At 44.1% G+C, this 24,574-nt stretch overlaps 1 protein-coding gene across 5 annotated transcripts in view; it reads right to left on the reverse strand.

Moving 5' to 3' along the window:
- Nucleotides 1-24,574, reverse strand: part of SLC5A11 (solute carrier family 5 member 11) — an 80,535-nt gene that overhangs the window by 46,265 nt on the left and 9,696 nt on the right. For all 5 annotated transcript variants that reach the window (XR_014839310.1, XR_002340998.2, XR_014839311.1 and 2 more), the window contains 6 exon segments: nucleotides 21,359-21,515; nucleotides 17,884-17,955; nucleotides 11,386-11,490; nucleotides 9,379-9,438; nucleotides 4,102-4,206; nucleotides 2,258-2,363 (listed from right to left, as the gene is read on the reverse strand). Coding sequence is in view for 2 of the 5 variants with exons in the window: in XM_021081313.2 (XP_020936972.1) it covers nucleotides 2,258-2,363; nucleotides 4,102-4,206; nucleotides 9,379-9,438; nucleotides 11,386-11,490; nucleotides 17,884-17,955; nucleotides 21,359-21,493 (583 nt within the window). In the remaining 3 variants the exon portion in view is untranslated.

A 24,574-nucleotide genomic window follows, 5' to 3' on the forward strand; every position in this document is an offset into this window, starting at 1 on the left:
GGGTCTAATCAGAGATATAGCTGGCAGCCTACACCACAGCCTTAGCAAAGCAGGATCTGAGACAAGTCTTTGAACTATACCACAGCTCATGGCAACACTGGATCTTTAACCCACTGAGTGAGGCCAGGGATCAAACCTGCATCCTTATGGATACTAGTCAGATTGGTTTGCTACGATGGGAACTCCCCCAGAGTAATTTGTAATTGACATAGGAAGTGACATTTGGGCCGTGGTCTCCAAGCTCTGAACACATGTTTTTTTAATATTGGAAAAAGGATGTATGTGAGTACTAGGTATTTAGAGTCTAATAGGCTTCCCAAACAGGGTCACAGTGGTTGGCCTCAAAGGATTCATATTGGTTTCTCCACCTCGAAAAAGGTAGCAAATCCATTGGCATCTAGTCAAAGCAATATTTTCAGTCTCTTCCCAATCTTTCCTTCCTTCCTTTTTCTCTGCAGAGAAGGGACACTTATCTGATATAAACATATTTACACATGAGTAAGGTCACGGTCCAATTTTTATTTATTTATTTTTTGCTTTTTAGGGCTGAACCTCCAGCATATGGAAGTTCCCAGGCTAGGGGTCGAATCAGAGCTGCAGCTGCCACGCTACACCACAGCCACAGCACTGCAAGACCTGAGCCACATCTGTGACCCACACCAAGACTCACAGCTACGCCGGATCCTTAACCCACTGATTGAGGCCAGGGATGGAACCTGCATCCTCATGGATTCTAGTTGGGTTTGTTTACACTGAGCTGCAGCAGGAACTCCCTGTCCAATTTTTTTTTTTAATTCATGCAGGTATGGAGTTTTCTTGTGATTCCTCCTTCCTTGGCCCAGCAATAGGGTCCCCTTAAACAGAGAGAAACCAATCAACTATACTTTAATTTAAAATTTTTTTTCTTTTAAATGGAGGGAAACCTGGCTTTGCACTGGCCCCAACTCTCTGCTGATCCCTTTCAGGAAGGGAATCAGCTGGAGTATGGTGAGATCCTGAAGTTTGGTGCCACTGAAACCCAATCTCATTTCTTTCTTTTTTTCTTTCTTTCTTTCTTTTTTTTTTAAGGCCGCACCTGCAGCCTATGGAAGTTCCCAGGCTAGGGGTCAAATCTGAGCTGTAGCTGCCAGCCTACACCACAGCCACAACAAGGCGGGATCCAAGACACGTCTGCGATCAACACCACAGCTCACAGCAACGCCGGATCCTTAACCCACCGAGCCGGGGGCCGGTGATTGAACCCAAAGCCTCATGAATACTAGTTAGGCTCATGACCATTGTGCCACAACGGGAACTCCCCAACCTCATTTCAAGTTTACTGAGCATTTCTCATGTGTCGAGTGTTTTATTCAATCACTCACCAAACATCTGGCCAGCACCTGACCTAGTTCTACATCGTAAGAATACAGAGGCAAACAAAACAGCATGTTCTCTATCCCCACCCAGCTGACCCTCTCCTGGAGAAGACACATCCCCTAACCAGAAAAAGCATAGAAAAACTGGCAATTGCGACTAGCCTTTTCCTTTCCCTGGTGCTTGAGGCGAGTGGCTTCTACAGGTGCTGGAAACTCAACCAAGGTCTTTCTCCATCAGGGGCTTTTGCATTTGTTAGAGCTGGTCACTCTTCTTCTTCTTTTTTTGCCTTTTTTTTTTTTTTTTGGTCTTTTTGCCATTTCTTGGGCCACTCCCGAGGCATATGGAGGTTCCCAGGCTAGGGGTCGAATCGGAGCTGTAGCTGCCAGCCTATATCACAGCCACAGCAATGCAGGATCTGAGCCGCATCTGCAACCTACACCACAGCTCACGGCAACACCGGATCATTAACCCACTGAGCAAGGGCAGGGATCGAACCCACAACCTCATGGTTCCCAGACGGGAATGCCTTCTTTTTTTGCTTTTTAGGGCCTCGCTGCAGCATATGGAAGTTCCCAGGCTAGGAGTCAAATCAGAGCTGTAGCTGCCAGCCTATACCACAGCCACAGCACCGTGAGATCTGAGCCACGTCTGCGACCTACACCACAGCTGATGGCGACGCCAGATTCTTAACCCACCAAGCAAGGCCAGGGATGGAACCCGCATCCTCATGGATACTAGTTGGGTTCATTAACCAATGAGCTCTGATGGGAACTCCAGAGAAATCATTATCTTAATGGATTGAGGGTTCATGAAGACATGGTTTTAACACACAGGCACATCAGAAGATGGGCCACGACCCCTGCCCACTACCTCTCCCAGCATCCCCCCTGCTCAGTCATACCTGCAATGGTATATAGAGCTGTGATGGCCAACAGCCCAACTATGGCCAGGTACAGATTCAGGTGCAAAGACTGCTGAATAAAGATGGCACCTGCATACATGTCCACCTGGAGAGACATAAAGTTGATGAGTGAATGAATGAATGAATAGACATTTTAGCATAGTTTCTCCAGGATGGGGCCCTTGCCTAGATTTTGGCAAACACAGAAGCATCATATATTAACCTTTCTTTTCTCTTTTTCTTTTTTCTCTTTATTTTTTGCTTTTTTTTTTGGTCTTTTTGCCTTCTCTAGGGCTGCTCCCGTGGCACATGGAGGTTCCCAGGTTAGGGGTCTCATCGGAGCTGCAGCCTCTGGCCTACACCAGAGCCACAGCCACGTGGGATCCGAGCCGCGTCTGCAACCTGCACCACAGCTCACAGCAACGCCGGATCCTTCACCCACTGAACGGCCAGGGATCGAACCTGCAACTTCATGGTTCCTAGTCAGATTCATTAACCACTGCACCACGATGGGAACTCCCTTTCCCTTCCCCCCCCTTTTTCTTTTTGCTTTTTAGGGCTGTGCCTGAGGTGTACGGATGTTCCCAGGCCAGGAGTCAAATCAGAACTGCAGCTGCCGACTACATCACACCTCATGGCAACACCAGATTCTTAACACACCGAGTGAAGCCAGGGATGGAACCCACATCTTCAGGGATACTAGTCGGGTTCATAACTGACTGAACCACAGTGGAAACTCCTATCGTCCTTTCTTTGTTCATCTCTTCCCAGATGGGGGTCTCGCATGCCAGCCCTATGGGGGGAGTTCTCCCATGGAAGCCCTATGGGCAATTATGATGCTTGAGACCCTTCCCTGGGCTAATACCAGCTCTTCAACAGTCTTTCTGCTTCTATGCTTGGTCTTCCTATGCTCCATTCTCCATGCTACAGCTTTTACCAAATACCATCATGATTATCTCAACTTCTCCTCCTCAGTAAAACGCTTCTGTGGCTCCCTACTGCGCCCAAGGTAATGTCTAACTCAGCTAGAGCTGCGTGCCAGGCCCTTCTTGGTTGGCCTGCTCCTTGACTGTCTTTCCTTTACTCATGCCATGCTCCCGGTCCTCCGGGTATGGGGAAATGCACCCTGTTTCCTTAACAAGTCATGTTTATTCAGGCTTCCAAACTTTTGCCTATTCCGTCCATCCCTCAGGAAGGCCCGTCTCCCCCACCCGCCCCGTGTTTTCTCTAACTGGCAAACTCCTCCCCAGATGCCACTTCCCTCGGGAAGGCTTCCCCACTTCTGCAGCTTCCTGCCAGCAGGACACTGACACTTGTCTTTCTGTGTCTATCTTTCCCATCTGCAGGTGGCGTGGAATTGAACAGAATGGCTCTGCCCTCTTCTCCCCACCTCCCCCAGCTCCAGATGGAAGAGAGAATAGCGTCAGTGTGAGTCAGGCTGACTGGCACATCCTGGACTGGCACCTGCCCTTGGCCACTTTCCAGGAGATCTGCCCATCCAAAGGTCAGGGAGGGCTATCAGTACATATGCTGAATAGCTGATGACTGTCTGATCCCAGGAGGGAGAAGACAGACCTGCCCGAGGGCTCTCGGAGTCCCGTTCAGTGGTGGGCACCATCCCGAGTTACTGAGAAGCAGCTTTGGCAGGAGTGGGGTGTCCTACCCTCTACCTTTTCTCTATCCTTCCTCTGCCCCTGCTCACCCCTTCCTCCCCCCCACCCCCGCCGCCGCCATCTTCCTCAAACCTTCCAGAAGCTTCCTCCATAGGAGAAAGTGGGTGGGGAGGAGACACACCAGCAACGGGCTGTCACTGAACTTCTCACCAGGCTGAGACCCCACCTTACCGAGATCTTGGTGAAGATGTAGATAAACAGGTAGAGCACGGCCAAGGTGATGGGGATCCTGCTGCCGCCAAAGCGTTTCCTTAGGTATTCCGGCATCGTGGTGACCTGGGGACCAGAGCTGAGCTTTCGCCACCCAACAGCCTAGCCCTCCCCCTCCCTCCTGCTCCCCACACTCTGGGCACAGACAGTCTTCTTGGGATTCTCAGTGGAAGACTTAAGAGGGAAGAGAACATGGGGACAAAGGGGTGGTGTGAAGAGGAACTGGGGTTCAGAGGTATGCACCCAACCCTCACAGATTCCAAATGTATACCCATCCCAGTTTTTGCCGTCTCCCATATTATTAATGACTTAATATTTTTCTTTAAACCAATTCACGTTTATATTTCCATAAATGTATCTAAAAAGAAATCTTCAAATCACCACTATAAATGGAAAATCAAGCCCCAGGGATTTTTATCTACACTGAAGCTGCAGCAATGCCAGATCCTTTAACCGGTGCCTCTGCAGGGACTAGAGCCATTGCAGTCAGGTTCTTAACCTGCAGTGCCACAGTAGGAACTCCCAGTGTTTTTTTTTTGTTTGTTTTTTCTTAGTAGTGGAATCTGGGTATTCACGACTTTAAGGGTGTTTGATATAAATTTATTTCGACTTTGATTTATGTTTGAAATTTTTTCATAATAAAATATTGGCCCCCAAAATGAACTCCAGGAATAAATAGATGCTTTAAAATTAAAAAAAAAAAAAAGAGGCATTCCCATCGTGGCTCACCAGAAACAAATCTGACTAGCATCCATGAGGACACACATTCGATCCCTGGCCTCGCTCAGTGGGTTAAGGATCTGGCATTGCAGTGAGCTGCGGTGTAGATCGCAGAAGGCCGGTCAGATCTGGCGTTGCTGTGGCTGTGGTGTAGACCTCAGCTGCAGCTCCAATTTGACCTCTAGCCTGGGAACCTCCATATGCCTCAGGTGTGGCCCTGAAAAGACAAATGATAGTAACAATAAAATAAAATTTTTAGAAAGAGAAAGAAAAAGCCTCTCTTTTCTCCTCTTCTCCTTTTCTCTTCTTCTGAAAAAGGCAATTCAGGATTCGGACCCTCATGAATGTCTTGCTTCCACCCTCTGATTTGCTGCAAGGCAAACACGGCAGGGATTTCCCAGGAGCACAGTATACTGAACTCTGACACTTGATCAGGGAGTAATACACAGAGAGGATCAATCAAACCCTGTGGAATGGACACGCTTTTGGTGATGGTGCCATAGCTTAGTAGAGGGGGCGTGTGGGAGCTTCAGCTCATTCAGACGAGTTGTCCAAGGAAGACGATCCCCCAGTGGATTCACTGCCTCATCTGTGAGTGACAGCCACCAGCTGGTCTCACTGGGGAGCAAGACCCTTATCACTGGCTGATAGCCTTTATTACCAGGTGATCTCTGTTTGGATCTCCAGAGCAGCACAGCCTCTACACGTAGGAAGTTTCCAATGAGCTAAGCAAGGGAGGAGGCATGAAAGTCATCAGAAGCCAAGCAGCCTTGGTATCTAGACATCAAACTCTGGGCCGACAAGCAAAGCCAGGTGATAGATGGGAGGAAGAGTCAAGGCTGTTTGTTTTCAAGTAGCAGAGAAGGCAATTTGCCAGCAAACGAGGTTGAGAGAGAAAGACAGGAGAGTGCACCGATTGTCACTGGGTGAATGTTAATCGGAAATAAATGCAATCGGAATGACAGCTGCCCTAAGAGAGGACCACCCTAGGTCCTTGTTCGGATGGTTCCTCATCTCCTGGAGGTGGAGGGTGGCAAGGGGACTTCAGCCTCTGTCTTACACTCCCTTAATCACATGCTCCACATTATACCAACCAGAATGGCCATCATCAAAAAGTCTACAAACAATAAATGCTGGAGAGGATGTGGAGGAAAGGGAACCCTCCTACACTGTCGGTGGGAATGTAAACTGGTGCAATGACTATGGAAAACAATATGGAGATGCCTCAAAAAACTAAAAATGGAACTACAATGTGATCCAGCAATCCCACTCCTGGGCATCTATCTAGACGAAACCAAAATTCAAAAAGATACCTGCACCCCAGTGTTCACTGCAGCACTATTTACAATAGCCAAGACATGGAAGCAACTTAAATGTCCATCAGTGGAAGAGTGGATGAAGAGGATGTGGTGCATATATACAATGGAATATTACTCAGCTATAAAAAGGATGAAATAATGGCATTTACAGCCACATGGATGGGCTTAGAAACTATCATACTAAGTGAAGTCAGTCAGTGAAAGACAAACATCATATGAGATCACTGATACATGGAATCTTTAAAAAAAAGGATACAAATGAATTTATTTGCAGAATAGAAACAGACTCACAGACTTTGAAAAATTTATGGTTACCAAAGGGGACGAGTGGCGGGTGGGAGGGATGGACTGGGGGGTTGGGATCGGTGTATGTACACTGTGGTATATGGAATGATTGGCCAATGGGGACAATTTTATAGCTCAGAAAACTCTACCCAATATTCTGTGATGATCTATGTGGGAAAAAAAATCTGAAAGAGAATGGATATATATATATATATATATAATATATATGAGAATCACTTTGTTGTATGGAAAAAATTATCAAACCTTGTAAATCAACTATACTTCAATGAAACTTTTTTCAAAATCACATCCAGAGAGCCACACCCCATCCTCATGTAAACCCCTCCTTCTTCCTTGGAAACCTATGCCACCTGACCAAAGCAACTTCTGCTCAGCCCAACCCTCCCCAAACCCTGTTCAGCAGCCAATGAGAATTCCAGCTCCTTCACCGTCTTCCTGTCTCTAGAAGTCCCCCCAGTCTGCAAGCAGCTTCAAGGACAGTGCAGAAAACCCATGAGGGACAACTTGTGTGGTATCTTAGTTTGCTCAGTCCCACCAACAGACAGGCATTTCTACTTCAGCCACGCATTTCTCTGACCAATACCCAAATCTTGTCATCTCCGGGACCCCATGAACCTCCGACACCCCAAATTTCCATCGATGCAACCCTCTTATTTGCTAATGCCGATGACCCCTGGCTTTGGGATTTGATCAAGACTTTCAGTCCCAAATCGGTGCCTCTTCTTAAGGATGTCAGCTCATCCTTAATTCCGCTTCCTTCTGAAATCATGGACTCTGCTACAGAGTAACTTCGACAAATATTTTTCAAGTATTTACCATGTGTCAGGCACTATCCTAGACACTGGGAGAAAACAGACACAGTTCTTGCCCTCTTGGAGCTTACAATCTAAAGGGAGAGACACACAGTCCAGTGCAGTGGTTCTCAATGGAAGGAAGAAGCTTTCATACCTTCCAGGGGACATTTGGCCATGTTGGGACACATTGTGACTGCCACAGTTTGGGGGTGGGGGATGCTATGGGCATTTGGTGGGTAGAAGTTGGGGATGCTACAAATACCCTATAGTGCACCGAACACCCCTCGTACATACATATACACATACAACAAAGAATTCTCCTGCCCCAAATATGACTACCGCTGACGTTGAGAAAGCACAGTATAGTGGGAGAGACGCCCGGTCTAATGGGAGAGGCATATTAATTTAATAATCTAGCAGATTCTGCAAAATGGCAACTACAGCAGCCACAATGAAGGAGGGGGTTTAACCTAACCAGAGAGATCAGCAAGGGCTTCCTGGAGGAATGGTTGCTTGAAGTAGGATTTGCATAGATGATAGGAGTTAACCAAACTATCATGGAAAAGGAAAACTTTCCAGCAAAAGGAGAAAGCATTGTAATGGGCTGGGGAAGTAGAGAGCCTGATGAGAATGAGGAACTATGAGACCCGTGCCTGGAATGCAGCTGGCATTCAGCTCAACAAATGCTTCTTCCATGAACATGTGTATTGCAGGTGGAGAGTAGGGTTGGGCCCCTTAGGATAGTTCATGTTCCATGTTCAAAAGCAAAAGTGGTCTATAATTTTCTTGATGGGTAATGTTAGCATTATTCTAGTCTCAAAATAGGATAGACAAGAGTCAGTTCTAAGTGGATAATTGACTTAAGCATGGAAAGTTCTAGAAGGTAATAAGAGAATATCTTGATGACCTTGGAGAAGGAAAAGTTTTTTGTGTTTTGTTTTTGCTTTTTTGTCCTTTAGGGCTGTACCTGCAGCATATGGAAGTTCCCAGGCTAGGGGTTGAATTGGAGCTGCAGCTGTCAGTCTACACCACAGCCACAGCAATGCAGGATCCAAGCCACATCTGTGACCTACATGGCAACGCCAGATCCTTAACCCACTGAGTGAGGCCAGGGATGGAGCCCACATCCTCACGGATACTAGTTGGGTTCATTACCCCTGAGCCACAACAGGAACTCTGGAAAGCAGCATTATTTTGTAACAAAAAAAAAATATTTTTTAAAATGATCTACCACAGTAAACCTTTAATTAATTAATTAATATTAATTAATTTTTGGCCACAGTGTGCAGCGGCTTGATGTGGGATCTCACTTCCCAGACCAGACACTGACTGAACCTGGGCCACAATGGTGAAAGGGCCAGGTCCTAACCACTAGACCACCAAGGGAACTCCCTTGTCACAAAAATTCTGCCATTTCAATCAGCCAGAAGTAGCGCAATTATGATGGGTTTTGGGTGCAAATGAAAAAAAAAAATCACTGACTCATATATGTGTGTGTATATATATATATATATGTTAGTTAAAAGCAGTAATATGTTATTGCTTAAACATTGGGACTTTTTCCACTTGTATTTGACATTTAAAAAAATTTCTCCCAGCCTCTGCAAGCCCCACGTGTATCTCTGATGTCCACTGCTCGGTGGGACCTGCCAAGGACTGTGTGCCTAATTGCCTCAACTGTGCATGATCCCTTACCAGTGCCAGGACCTGGTAAGGAAGATGCTGCTGGGAGGGAGGAATAGAGGGGCTGCCCTTCCCAAAGGATCTTCTTCTTCTTCTTCTTCTTTTTTTTTTTTTTTTTTTTTGTCTTTTTGCCTTTTCTAGGGCCACATCCGTGGCATATGGAGGTTCCCAGGCTAGGGGTCGAATCGGAGCTGCAGCCGCTGGTCTACTCCACAGCAACAGCAACTTGGGATCTGAGCCACATCTGCAACCTACACCACAGCTCACAGCAACGTTGGATCCTTAACCCACTGAGCAAGGCCAGGGATCGAACCCGCAACCTCATGGTTCCTAGTCGGATTCGTTAACCACTGCGCCACGACGGGAACTCATCAAAGGGTCTTCCTATTCCTATTCCCAACCCCCTTCAGACTCACCTGACCAGCGATGTAGATGGGGAGGAAGATCCAGGCCAACATCAGCACGGAAAATATGCCCTGCCCGAGAAAATAGAGTCAGGACTCGGCTCCCAATCACGTGGATTTGGATTTCCCTCTGTGCCCACAGGGAATCTGGCCTGGTCCACCTCTGGTTCTGCCTCTTACTTACCTTCCCTCCCTGGGCTGACGTGTTTCTCTGTTTAAAAAACCACAGGGGAGTTCCCGTCATGGTGCAGCGGAAATGAATCTGGCTAGGAACCATGAGGTTGCAGGTTCGATCCCTGGCCTTGCTCAGTGGGGTAAGGATCTGGCATTGCTGTGAGCTGTAGTGTAGGTCGCAGACACATCTCGGATCCTGTGTTGCTGTGGCTGTGGTGTAGGCTGGCAGGGGAAGCTCCGTTTGGACCCTTAGCCTGGGAACATCCACGTGCTGTGGATGCTGCCCTAAAAAGCGGGGGGGGGGGGGCGGGAAGGATACAGGGATGACGATGGGAAGAGTGGCACGGGAAACTCGCTGTGACTCCTAGTGCTATGACTCCTAAACCTCCCCTTTATCCCCTTGTGTTCCCCCTGCCCCACCCATCTCCTTGGGTTCGGGTTAAAACAAGGCTGTATGCTCAGGCAGGCCACGCTGCTGAGCTGGCCTGCTGGATGATGTTATACAGGTCGCTGAGACTCAGTTTCCTCACCTGTGAACTGTGGGTACCAGCGCCCCCCATCCCCCCCCCCTTGTCACAAGGAAATCAGTGAACCAATGCTTCCTGAGCACTTCCTATACACCAGACTTGCCTCTGCACCCTTTTCCAGCCTGAATTCATTTAATCCTCACCATAACTCAGTATGGCAGGTACCATTGCTATCCCTTGTTTTTATACACGAGGCTCAGAGAGGTTAAGTAACTTGCCCAAAGTCACACAGCTTGTTAAGTGTTAGAGCCCAGATGTGAATGCAGGCAGTCTAGTTCTAGTCTGAAACTGAATGTACTAACATGATGTGGCACAGAGTAAGTGCCTTAAAAATGTGCATCATTAGGACTTCCTGTCGTGGTGCAGTGGTTAACGAATCCGACTAGGAACCATGAGGTTGCGGGTTCGATCCCTGGCCTTGCTCTGTGGGTTAGGGATCCGGCGTTGCCGTGAACTGTGGTGTAGGTTGCAGACGCGGCTCGGATCCCACGTTGCTGTGGCTCTGGCATAGGCTGGCAGCTACAGCTCCGATTAGACCCCTAGCTTGGGAACCTCCATATGCCATGGGAGCGGCCCAAGAAATGGCAAAAAGACAAAAAAAAAAAAAAGTGCATCATTAGGAAGATGCAAATCACTGTTAAGAAGTTCCGGCTGTGGCCCAATGGGATCGGTGGCATCTCTGCAGCTTCAGGATGCAGGTTCAATCCCCGGCCTGGCATAGTAGGTTAAAGAATCCGGCATTGCTGCAGCTGCAGCGTATGTCACAATGGCAGCTCAGATCTGATCGCTGGCCTGGGAACTCCATATGCTGTGGGGTGGCCAAAAAAGAAAAGAAGAAAAAACCAAAAAAACAAAAAAGAAGTGCATCCCCTTGCACTCAGTGAAAATCATATCCTGAATGAGCCCACGGAGACTGTGTCCTACCTCTCGGGTATCTGTGGGGTGGCAAAAAGATCAAGAACCACTGACCCACCTAAGTTTTGTGACGGTCCCTTGATATCTAAGACCCAAAATACCCTCCAGTTCCACGATAACTTCGATCTTCTGCATCACACGGAAGAGATTCTGAACTTTCTTCACACATGTATTTGCAGGGGTCGTGGCCTGATGGGCTCCCATCATGCAAAATAGGGACGCCTGAGACTTGTAGACCAAACTAATTTTTGTTAACCAGGGGTGCCCTTGCTGATTGCTGTTTGTGTTTCTTTCATAAAGCACTACTCTATTCTTCAAAGTGCACATTATTCATACCACTGCCCCCCCCCCATCTACCTATGAGGTGGAGTGTGAGCTGTCCGAACTCTGATAAAATACTTACATTAAACTCATAAGCTGTTACGGAAAGGCCTGCAGCAGCACCTGACCCCGCCAGACCAACGAAATGTCCACTTCCAACATTGCTGGCAAACAAGGATGCCCCCACCTGTGGGGAGATGGACAGGTCAGGTCTTCCCGCCATGGTCTAGGGTAGCCTCTTCCCACCTTCCCATACTCCAAAGGGACCAAGGCAGAAGGAAACATAGAGAAAGCAGAGCCATCTTTAGCCTATCTAAGCCCCCCTTTTCACATTAGAAAAAGACTCTTCTTCCCTAAGACTCTTTTACTTCCACCTTTCAGAAACTGGTATGACAAATACACTTATGCTTAAAATGTGAACTGACCCCCCCAGCTGCTAGGGTTGTGCAGTGCACAACTTGAACAACTGTATTCAGCATCCCTGCAGAGAGGGGAGACGGATGACAAGTGTTGTAGAAAGTGCTCTATTATGAGAATCAGGGTGCCTGTCTTATTCCCCACCTCTGCTTCTAACTTAACAAAGTAGAGAGCCTTCTTTCTAATAGAAATCTAAGCAGCCAAGATGGTATTTGAGAACCCCTATCCCTGGTCTCAGTTGATAGGATCAGACACGCCTGGGCACCCGGCCCAAGCTGGGTCAATTACGTTCTCTCTAATGGGAGTCTGGGAGCAGGACCCATCTTTGCTGGTCCCTTAGACTTGGGGTGTGTAATCCAAGGAGGTGTGTGTGTAGCCGGGGGACGGGGGGTGCATAGCAGAATCAGCTATGCGATCATCACTGCCACTCTGCTGAGAGAAAGGAGAATGAAGGAGATTTGTGAAAAAAAGATACAAACTTTTTTTTTTTGCTTTTCAAGGCTTCACTTGCGGCATATGGAGGTTCCCAGACTAGGGGTCGAATCAGAGTTGCAGCTGCTGGCCTACACCACAGCCACAGCAAGGCAGATCCAAGCTGTGTCTGCAACTTACACCACAGCTCACAGCAATGCTGGATCCTCAACCCACAGATCGAGGCCAGGGATCGAACCCGCATCCTCATGGATACTGGTGGGGTTCATTACTGCTGAGCCACAACGGGAACTCCTTCATCTTATTCCATTCCATCGATCTATCCTTATGCCAGTACCACATTCTCCTGATTATTGCAGTATGTTTCGAATGCACAAAGTGTAAGTCCTTCAATTTTTTCTTCCTTTTCAAGATTATTTTGGCAATTCTGGGTCCCTTGCATTTCCATATGAATTTGAGGATTTGTTTGTGAATTTCTACCAAAAAAAAAAAAAAACAAAACAAGAGGGGATGCAGCTGGAATTTTGATAGAGATTGTGGTGTGTCTGTAGTTCAAGTTTGGGAGGGTTACCGTCTGAAGAGTAAATAGTATTAAGTCTTGGACTCTCCATGGACACAGGCTGTCTTTCTGATTATTTAGTCTTTCTTTAAGGTCTTGCAATGATGATTTCAGTATACATGTTGCCCGTTTTGTTGTTAATTTCACTATTTTATTGTTTTTATGCTGTAGTAACTGGAATTGTTTTCTTACTGTCATTTTCAAAATGTTCATTGTGGATATGTAAAAATATTCATCGTTTATACTGATTTTTTTATTGCCCACATTCTGCAACCTTATCGAACTCATTTATGAGCTGTAATAGGTTTTTTCTGGGTTACTTCGGAGTTTCTATATACAAGATCATGTCATCTGCAAATAGACATAGCTTTATGTCTTCTTCAATCTGGAGCCTTTTACTTATTTTTCTTGCAGGTTAGCCTAGCTAGGACCCCCAGTAAATTGCTGAATAGAAAAGGAGAAGGGGGAAGTTCCCATCATGGTGCAGTGGAAACGAATCTGACTAGGAACCATGAGGTTGTGGGTTCCATCCCTGGCCTCGCTCAGTGGGTTAAGGATCTGGCATTGCTGTGGCTGTGGTGTGGGTCGCAGAGGCTGCTCGGATCTGGTGTTGCTGTGGCTCTGGCGAAGCTCAGGCAGCAACTGCTCCAATTCGACCCCCCTGGCCTGGGAACCTCCATGTGCCGCAGGTGTGGCCCTAAAAAGACAAAAAAAAAAAAAAGGAAGAGAAAAGAGGACATCTTTATCTTGTTCCTGATATTGAGGAGGAAAGATTTCTTTCTCCATTAAGTATAATGTTAACTATGGATTTTTGTAGATGCCACGTGTCAGGTTAAGAAGCTTTCCTTATATTTCTAATTTTCAATTTGTGTTTTTATTATGAAGTAGTGTTGGATTTTATCAGATGCTGTCTGCGCATGAATTGAGGTGATCACGACATGGTTTTTTGTCCTTTATTATATGATATAGTAAATTAGATTGATTGACTTTTTAGTATGTTTAACCAATCTTGTATTCCTAGGATAAATCTTTCATGATCAGGTGTCTAATCATTTTTACATGTTGCTAAATTTGGCTTGTTGAGACTCTTGAGTCTATATTCGTTAAGAGGTATTTGTCTATAGCTTTTTTTTATTGGGATGTCTCTCTGATTTGGGTATCAGCATAATATTTAGCTTGTAGAGTGAATTAGGAAGTGTTCACATATTTTGGAGGAAGAGTTTATGAAAGATTGTGTTTCTTTAAACATTTGGAAGAATTCACCAGTAAAGCCATTTTGTCTTTGCCTTTTCTTTGTGGGAAGTTTTATGGTTACTAATTTAAGGTCTTTAACTCTTTATAGGTAAAATTCAGGTTTTCTATTTCTACTTGCATTAGTTTCAATATAGTTTGTGTCTTTCTTTTTCTTTTTTCTTTCTTTCTTTTTGCCTTTTTGGGGCTGCACGCGTGTCATATGGAGGTTCCCAGGCTAGGGGTCGAATCAGAGCTGTAGCTGCCAGCCTACGCCACAGCCACAGCAATGCCAGATCCTTTACCCACTGAGCGAGGCCAGGGATGCAACCCTCAACCTCATGGATCCTAGTTGGATTTGTTTCTGCTAAACCACAACGGGAACTCTCGTAGTTTGTATCTTTCTAGTAATTTTTTTCATTTCATCTAGGTTGTCTAATTTTTTGCATATAAATGATTCATAATATTCCCTTATAATTATTTACATTTCTGCAAGGTCGTTAGTAATGTACCTTGTTTCATCTCTGATTTAAAAATTTTGAGTCATCTCACTTTTCCATCAGTTGATCTTTTCAAAGAGACAGTGTTTGATTTTGTTGATATTATCTAACATTTTTCTATTCTGTATTTTGCTCATCTCCATGCTGATCTCTATTATTTTCTTCCTTCTGTTTGCTTTAGATTTAGCACACCTAAATTTTTTTAATATTTATTTTTATGGCCGCACCAGTGGCATATGGAAATTTCTGGAACAGGGATCGAATCTGAGTAGCAGCTGTGACCTACACTTTGAATCCTTTAACCCACCATGCTGGGCCAGGGATTGAACCTGCCCCTTTGCAGTGACCCAAGCCATGACAATCAGATTCTTAACCCCCTATGCTACAGCAGGAACTCCTAGTTTGCTCTTCTTTTTTTAGTTTCTTACATTGAAAGGTTGGGTATTGAGATTGATGTCTTTCATTTTTAATATAGACATTTATAGTGTAAATTTACCTCTAAGCACTGCCTCAGCTGCATTCCACAAGTTCTGGTATGTTGTGTTTTGTCATTAATCTCAAAGTATCTTTTTTTTTTTTTTTTGTCTTTTTAGGACCACACCTACAGCACATGGAGGTCCCCAGCCTAGGGGTCAAATTGGAGGTGTAGCCGCCAGCCTACACCACAGCTACGTGGGATCCAAGCCATGTCTACCACCTACACCACAGCTCACGGCAATGATGGATCCTTAACTCACTGAAGGAGGCCAGGGATCGAACCTGCCTCCTCCTGAATACTAGTCAGATTAATTTCTGCTGAACCACAATGGGAACTCTAATCTCAAAGTATTTTCTGACTTCCCTTCTGATTTCTTCTTTGACCGATTTGTTCTTTAGGAGTGTGTTGTTTAATATCCACATATTTGTGAATTTCCCAAGCTTCCTTCTGTTATTAACTTCTGATTTTATTCCATTGTGGGCAGTATACTTTGTATGATTACAGTAGTTTTTTTTTCTTTTTTCTTTTCTTTTTTTTTTTTTTTGGCCACAGGTCCTAGGTCAGGGATTGAAGCCATGCCACAGCAGTGACAATGCTGGATCCTTCACCCGCTGCATCACAGGAGAACTCCTACAGTAATTTTTAATTTTAGACTTATTTATAGCCTAATATATAGTTTATCTTAAAGAATATTCCATGTATACTTAAAAACAAGGTATATTCTGCTATTGTTGCACCCATAATTCACCAATTATTCTACATACGTGTATAAATTATTGAAAGTAGACTATTGAAGTCCCCAACTATTCTCTTTTCTCTCTCTTTTTTTTTTTTTTTTCTGTCTTTTTAGGGCTGCACCTGCGGCATACGGAAGTTCCCAGGCTAGGGGGCGAACACGAGCTGCAGCTGCTGGCCTACACCACGGCCACAGTAATGCCAGATCCTTAACCCACTGAGTGAAGCCAGGGATCAAACCTGTGTCCTCATAGATACTGGTCGGGTTCACTGCTGCTGAGCCACAGCAGAACTCCCGAAGTCTCCAACTATTAGTGTCTCTTTTTCTCTTCAATCCTCTTAGTTTTTGTTTCATAGATGTTTGGACTCTATTAGGGGCGTATGTGTTTCTAACTGTTATATTTTAATAGACTGACTTTTTTCTTTTTCTTTTTTTTTTTTTTTTTGGCTTTTTGGCTTTTCTAGGGCCGCTCCCGCGGCATATATGGAGGTTCCCAGGCTAGGGGTCTAATCGGAGCTGTAGCCGCCGGCTTACACCAGAGCCACAGCAACACGGGATCCGAACCACGTCTGCGACCTACACCACAGCTCATGGCAACGCCGGATCCTTAACCCACTGAGTGAGGCCAGGGATCGAACCTGCAACCTCATGGTTCCTAGTCGGATTCATTAACCACTGGGCCACGACGGGAACTCCAATAGATTGACTTTTTATCATCATATCATGTCCTTTGTCTCTAGCAACAATTTTTGTCTTAAAATCTCTTTTGTCTAATATTAGGATAGCCACTCCAGCTCTTTTTTGATTACTGTTTGCATGCTGGAATTTACCTAATGCTTTTAACTACCCAAACAGCTTTTATTCAAGAAAAACAGCTGAAGCTCAGTAAGAAGAGAAAGTTTGATGGTGTTTTACCTGGCTCTATTCCCACCCCTTTCTCTTCAGCTCTGCAGTAATCTTGAAAACCAGCAGATAAGAATAGGATTGGAGCTGTTTCAAAGCCCCACTGTCATATTATTGTCAGTATTTTACCCATTTCACAGTTCCCTGGAAACCCCTCCTGGCACAACTTATCTTTGTTTGACCTGACTCAGTGATCACCCAAAGTGAGCAACATTTACCTAGAGGCATTAGTGAAAAAACTGTCAGAGGTAATTGTTTCACATATGCCTCAGAGCCAGCTCCTGGCCACTCCCCTCCTCAGCTTATGCATGGAGGGTGGGACCCAGGTTTGAGCCAGTTAGCATGTCAAACTACCTTGGTCACAGTGATTGGCACAGAGATGGGCACGGGATATAATCAAAGATGAGCTATTTGGAGTTCCCGTCATGGCTCAGTGGTTAACGAATCTGACTAGCATTCATGAAGATGCAGGTCTGATCCCTGGGTTAAAGAGCCAGTGTTTCTGTGAGCTATGGTGTAGGTCGCAGATGCGGCTCAGATCTGGCGTTGCTGTGGCTGTGGTGTAGGCTGGCAGCTGCAGCTCTGATTGGACCCCTAGCCTGGGAACCTCCATATGCCGCAGGTGGGGCCTTAAAAAGGAAAAAAAAAAAGATATTTTCCAAGGATATTGCCCTGGAGGCAAGTGCCCTTTCCATGTTGGACTGGAACTTGAGAGGATGAAAGGTCTGGAGAAATGACAGCCATCTTGTTAACATGAAGTAGAGTTTGTCTGGAAATAGCACCCACCCAGAGGAAGGGAATCTGATAGAGATAGATGATAGATAGATAGATAATAGATTGATGGATGGATGGGTAGATAGATGAGAGATGGATGATACATAGACGATAGATGTATGTATGTATGTGTGTATATATAGATGATATATATGTGATAGGTAAATAGAGGAATGGATGGATAGATTGATGATGGACTGATAGATGGATGACTAGATGGATAGAGAGATGGATAGATAGATAGGTAGATAGGTAGATAGATAGATAGATGATAGGATAAATAGAGGGGAAGCTAGGTTCTTGTGATATCACTTGAGCCCCTGTACTCTGCTCTACCTTAAACCAAACCAACTCTAGATTTTTCCCTTAGGTAAGCAGATGCATTCTCATTTTGCTCAAACAAATTTGAGCTGGAGCTAAGCTTCTTTTAATTTAGACTGTGACCTCCAGATGACATGGAACCAGAGTCCTGAGAGAGCAAAGTCTAGACAGAATATCATCATTTGAAGAGTGTTTGAGAAGTGACTTTAATCGAACCAAGGACTACTTACTGGCCACCACACCATGTCTCCTCCAGCTAGAAAGTAGCCTTTCACTGTGTCTCGTCTGGTCTTCACTGTGGACTGAAACACAGAAGAGGGGTGGGTGAGGGAAATATTGGCAATCGGAGGCATCCCTAAAATGATCCAGGCTACGGATGATAAACTGCAAGTCCAGTAGGCTAGACTTGGACATCCGATATATTTTCTTTTTCTCTTTTTTTTTCACAGAAGTCCCTGAACGATACTTCCCATGACTATTGTTTGCCTGAAATACCTTATTTCATTCTTTTTAAAAATTAATGTATAATTTATATATGATATGTTATAGGCGTACAATATAGTGATTCACAATTTTTAATGTTATACTCCATTTATAATTATTATAAAATATTGGCTCTGTTCCTTGTGTTGTATAATATATCCTTGTAGCTTATCTCATACATAATAATTTATTTTTAATGATTTTTATTTTTTTCATTTTTTATACATAATAATTTATAGCTCTTAATGTCCTACCCCTTTATTGCTCCTACCACATTCTTCTCCCCTGTTAACCCTAGTTTGTTCCATATATTTGTGAGTCTGTTTCTTTTTTGTTACATTCACTAGTTATATTTTTTAGATCAAATGTGTTTTGCTTGACCCATGGTTTTTAAGAAGATTTTCATCTGAATACCTTTAGAAGGGATATAAACTCTTCAGATCAACACAGCCCTTGCCACTCCTTGCTTCACTCATGCAAAATAACCTACTTCTGCCCCCTCCCTCCCCAGGCATTTGAGTTTTAGACCCACAGCTTGTCTATGATCGATCGCAATGGATTTCATTTCCTGAGTAGCAGTTCTATGTGCCAGGCCCTATGCTAAACATTTCGAAGCATCATTTCATTTTAATCCTCACCAACTCCTAGGAGGGGATGTCATTAGGCCAATCTAACAGATGAAGACGCCGAGGCTCAGAGGCAAAGTCACTCATCTAGCGCCATGTTTCTAGAGAGCAGAAGGGCTGAGACCTCAAACCCAGGTCAATCTGAGTTCAGAGCTCTTTCATTTTTAAAATTTATCTTAATATTATTATTATTTGTGAGGCCAGGGATTGAACTTGCATCCTCATGGATACTAGTGGGATTCGTTTCCACTGAGTCACAATGGGAACTCCAGTTCAGAGCTCTTTAGAAGGAGTGAGCTTCCTGGCATTAAAAGCGCTTTAATAGAGACGTTTTGGCCACCAAGCAGCTATGCAATCTTGGATAAGCTGTCTAACTTCTCTGAGACTCTGAGTGCAGATGGATTCTTACTGGATAGAAGATGACGTGAAATGGTAGCTTTTTTTCCTTGAACATCATCTTACTACAGAACGGACACTATGGCCCCTTCCTGCTGAACCCTGACACAGGAAGTATTTTCCAAGAGTAAAGAACTCTTGTGCTAAAAGGGATTATCTAAATCCAGGGCTACCCAAGCCAGCAATACCCACAGAGTCTCTTGATTCTCTTGTGAAAATATAGGTTCTCAGGAACCCTCACCCTCACCCTAACTCTGCTCCTACCCTTCCCATCTGACTCAAAAGCCCTGGCTCTTAACAACATCTCATCCATCTCAACATGTCCTGCTAAGGTGGGGGAAACAAGGAAAGGTCAGATCCATGGTCTTTGGGATGTCCGATATTTTTATCCCCTTCTTGACCTGGAGGAGGGAAAGTTAGGGGGCAAGAGTAGAGAAACGATCTTCAAATAGTCAAACTGAAGTGATGACACCTCAGTAGGCTATAGTTTTCAAGTCCTTTGACCCCAAAATCAGATAGGAGCACCTCCTTTGCCCCATCCTTATCCTGAAGTTACTAATCTCCTTCATATGTAAAGAGTCCCTAGAAATTGATAAGAAGAGCAAGAACTTCATGAAACTGGGAAAAAAATATGAACCCAGACTTCACATAAAGGAAACAAGTGGTCCTTAAACATATGTAAGGATGTCCAGCCTCATTTATTATAAGATAATAATACATTGAGACATTGTGTTTCCTTGTCATTTTGGCAAAAAATGAAAAAGTTTGAAAGGACAGTGTTGGTATGGATGCAATAATGTGACTTTCTCTCATACATTTAATGATGTATATGCAGATAGGCATATAACTTTTAACCTGACAATTCCACCACAGAGAATTTATCCTACATTATAATTGCACATATTCAAAATAATGAGCATCCAAAGTTTGCTTTTTTTTTTTTCTTGTCTTTTTAGGGCTGCATCCATGGCATATGGAGGTTCCCAGGCTAGGGGTCAAATCAGAGCTGTAGCTGCCAGCCTACACAACAGCTACAGTAACTTGGGATCCAAGCCACATCTTGGACCTACACCACAGCTCACAGAAATGCTGGATCTTTAACCCACTGAGTGAGGACAGGGATCAAACCTGCATCCTCATGGGTGCTAGTCAGATTCATTTCTGCTGAGTCACAGTGGGAACTCCCCACAGTTTGTTTATTGCAGCATAATTTGGGGAACTATCCAAGTGACCCTCAATAAGAAGCAAGTTAAATTACAGTGCAATCACCTAATGGAATACTGTGCAACTTTTAAGAAGATGAGGAAGCTTCCATATACTGACACGAAAAGATATCCAAGAGACACTGATAAGTGAAACATATCAAGGTAAAAAACAATATGTATAATAACTACCTTCTATTTAAGAAAGAGAAAAATATGTTAATATTTGCTTGAATTTGCCTGAAGAAACTCTGGAAGAATATACCAATGTACTAAAAAGCTAATAACCTGTGGAGGAGAAAGGTATTAGTAAGACTTTTCACTGTGTATTATTTTAAGTTGTTTTTATTTAGAACCATGTGACTATCTTGCCTTTAAAAAAACTTCTTTTTAATTTTTTACATTAAAAATTTTTTAATTTATTTTTATTTTTTTAATTTTTGTCTTTTTAAGGCTGCACCTGCAGCCTATGGAAGTTCCCAGGCTAGGGATCGAATCAGAGCTACAGCTGCTGGCCTATGCCACAGTCACAGCAATGCCAGATCCCAGCTGCATCTGTGACCTATGCTGCAGCTTTCGGAAGTGCTGGCTCCTTACCCCATTGAACGAGGCCAGGAGTCAAACCGGCATCCTCATGGTTACTAGTCGGATTTGTTTCCACTACACCACAATGGGAACTCCCCTTTTTCTTTTTTTAAGAGCACAAGATTCAAAGTGAAGGAGATAGGGATTCTAACTCCAGCTCTCCTAACTCACTGACAGAATAAGGAACTTAAATTCTTTGAGCCTAAGTTTCTCTGTCTACAAATGGGTATGGTAATAATACCTTCCTCATAGAAACCTGTTTAAATTACATAAGATAACAGGAGTGAAAGTGCCTTACACTATACTTGACACATAATCAATGCAATGCATTCTTAACATTTTAAAGTTCTGACTACTGAATGACCTTGAGCTAGTCTCTTCCCCCAGTGTCCCTCCTCCCTGGCCTGGCTTACCCATAGTCCAACAGCCAGGACGAAGAGGAAGTACAGAACCAGCACTGCGATGTCCGCTGGCTCCAACGTCCTCTGGGGAAACACCGCCAGGGGATCTGACTGCGTGGGCTGAGGGCTGCTGGGACTGCTCTCCATGGTCCTGAACGAACTCTCAACCCTGTGAAAGTACAAAGCCCGTCAGATGCCAGAACCCGGTACCACTTTTCCCACCCTCTAGGTGACTGCCTCCTTGGGCATCCAAGCAGGACGATACACATGGGAGGATGTGTGATGGAGACGGACCTCAGGGAGGCAGATCCATCCATTCATTCATTCACTCAACAAACATTTACACGGAAGTCACATTAAACTTCCAGTTAATGTTTACCAATCCAACCACTCACTTGGCAAAATATGAAGAAGAATAAATACTTTAAGCAGCACAGATGTTTCACCACCTTCTTCCACACATCCAGGAGTGAGAGGAAAAACAAGACACCTGAGTCAGTCTGTTTCCAGGGTACCTCACAGCTGGGTGAAAGTCAAGCCCACAATTTTGTCTGAGGTTCAGCCAGTTGCTACAGTCTTATTCTACTGCTGGATATGCCCGTTAAAATGCATATACTTAATGAACACCTATATAGCACCTACTATATGCCAGGAGTCATCCCAAGTGTCTTTAAATCTGCAAAGTGGGAACATTGTTATCATGCCATTCTACAGATGGCAAAATTGAAGCTCAGGGAAGTTAAATAACTTGCCTAAGATAATGCAGCTCAAGCGTTAGAGCTGGGATTTGAAGGCAAGTAATCTTGCTCCAAAATCCATGCTTTGAAACACTATGCTAAGTTATTACTCAGTATAGTGCACTTCCTTGGGCAATTTGATGAATTCCTATTGGTGCGAGGAATCATGTCTCCCTTAGAGATGTTTACATCCTAATCCCCAGGACCTATGAATATGTAACATTATATGACAAAGGACTATTACATTTGTAGATGGAATTAAGGTTGCTGGTCAGCTGTCCTTAAAATAGGGAGGTTATTTCAGTGGGACTAATGTGTTGACAAGGGGCCCTAAAAGTGGAAGAGGTGATTGGATGAGAGAACCAGAGAGGTGACCCTGGGAAAAGGATTTGGCCCAATATTGCTGGCTTTGATGAGAGAGTAATAGGAGCATGAGCCAAGGAATGCAGGTGGCTTTGAAAAACTAGAAAAGCTAGAAAAAGCGAATTTGCCCCTAGAGCATCCAGAAGGAAGTCAGCCCTACTGTCACCTTGACTTTAGCCCAGTAAGACCCGCTGAACACTTCTAACTTCCAGAACTGTAAATTAAGATAAAAACCTTGTGTTATTTTAAGCCACTAGGTTTGCAGTAATTTGTTACAGCAGCACTTGGAAACTAGTACAGTTCTCAAGGATGGTTTAAGTGGTTTCGGTTTTGACTCATCCCTGTGTTAAGATGCAACCTCACTCTGGGGGTGTCAGCCTCCAGGGCTCTAGGAATGAAAAAACTCAGTCCTTCCCTCTATGATGTGCACCCCAATAATTCGGCAAATCCCATAGACAATAACAACACAATGTGAAGTTTCATAGAGTAGAGGTTCCTTGAGATAGATACATTAAGGATTCAAGCTTAGGAGTCAACCAGCTGGCTCCACCCCTTACCAATACTGAGAACTTGGATAAATTCCCTAACTTCTCTAAATCTTAGTATTCCCATCTGCAAAATAGAGACATAAGAGTTTATATTTCATAGATGCCATGAGCTAGAACCTGTGAAGTGTTGGGAACTGTGCCTTGCACATGTTTGCTCAGTCAATTGTACTGCTATTGTTACTATGACTGTTCCTTTTTACAACGAGCAGTGAGGAAAGGACCACCTAAATTTATGTAGAGGAATCCACATGGTGACATATGAGCTGGGTTTTGAAGAATGGGTGGATGGTGTTACACAGTGTGAAAGGGGATGGAGGAGACTTCCAGGCCAGGACAACAGTATCTGCAGACACGGAGGTAAAAAAGCATGTCCTGCTTAGGGAACCATTAGATTCTTGCCTAAATATTATGTAAGATTGGGGGGAGGGGAAGGGCAGTGAAGCTCCTTGTCTATGAAGGTGTTATACTAGCCCTTTTACGTCATTCAAAGGATCCTACAAGATCAGTAATTTTCAACCTACAGATATAGGATCTCATCATCTCCAGATATCGTATCCTATTTTTCTAACAAATATTTTGTAATATTTCTTTTACTGAATACTGAAATGGAATTCATAGTGACATTCTTACACATGTATATTTTTAATTGATACAATGGGCTAACTCTACTATAAAAGAGAAAGAAAAGCAATTTACTATTAAAATGATGAATGGTTCAACATGTAACTGCTCCACCTGACTCCACTGGAAGAGCCAAAGGGGCAGTCAGAGCCTTTCACCTAGTTTACTAAATTTTGAATGTAGGAGAAATAAGATTGGAATCCATTCTATTCCAGAAGCACAGAATAAAGTATAAATCTACAGAGGAACACCCAAATGTTTCAATATGCAAACAAACAACTAAAAAGTCCTGCGACTTTCAATGTTATGAAGCAGCCCAAGCAAATCCCATGCTATATCGTGCTTTCAGCTTAAGACAGAGCCCTCTGAGAACTGTCTGAGACAACGTGCTGAAAATAAAAAGAAGGGACATGTAAACTGAAGTGTAGTTAACTTACATTTGTTGTGTTAGTTTCAGGGGTACAGCAAAGAACCCTGAATAACATATGTGTGTGAATATATATATATATAGTCTATTACAGAATATTGTGCTTTTTTTTTTTTTTTTTTTGTCTTTTTGCCATTTCTTGGGCCGCTCCTGCGGCATATGGAGGTTCCCAGGCTAGGGGTCTAATCGGAGCTGTAGCCACTGGCCTACGCCAGAGCCACAGCAACGCAGGATCTGAGCCGCGTCTGCAACCTACACCACAGCTCACGGCAACGCTGGATCATTAACCCACTGAGCAAAGCCAGGGATTGAACCCGCCACCTCATGGTTCCTAGTCGGATTCATTAACCACTGCGCCACGACGGGAACTCCATGTGCTATTTTTTAATGTAAGAGAAAAGCCCAACTGTGGGATGGAAATCCTGTGAAATCAGATTGTTATGATCATTATACAACTACAGATGTGATAAATTCATTTGAGTAATTTAAAAAAAGTAAAAAAGAAAAGAAAAAAGCCCAAACGCTTTGTGTT

This window comes from Sus scrofa, chromosome 3 (genome assembly GCF_054392235.1).
Source record: "Sus scrofa isolate SSC_HxYL_T2T_F1_AM1 chromosome 3, Sscrofa_HxYL_maternal_Yorkshire_Landrace_v2.0, whole genome shotgun sequence".
Lineage (NCBI taxonomy): Eukaryota > Metazoa > Chordata > Mammalia > Artiodactyla > Suidae > Sus > Sus scrofa.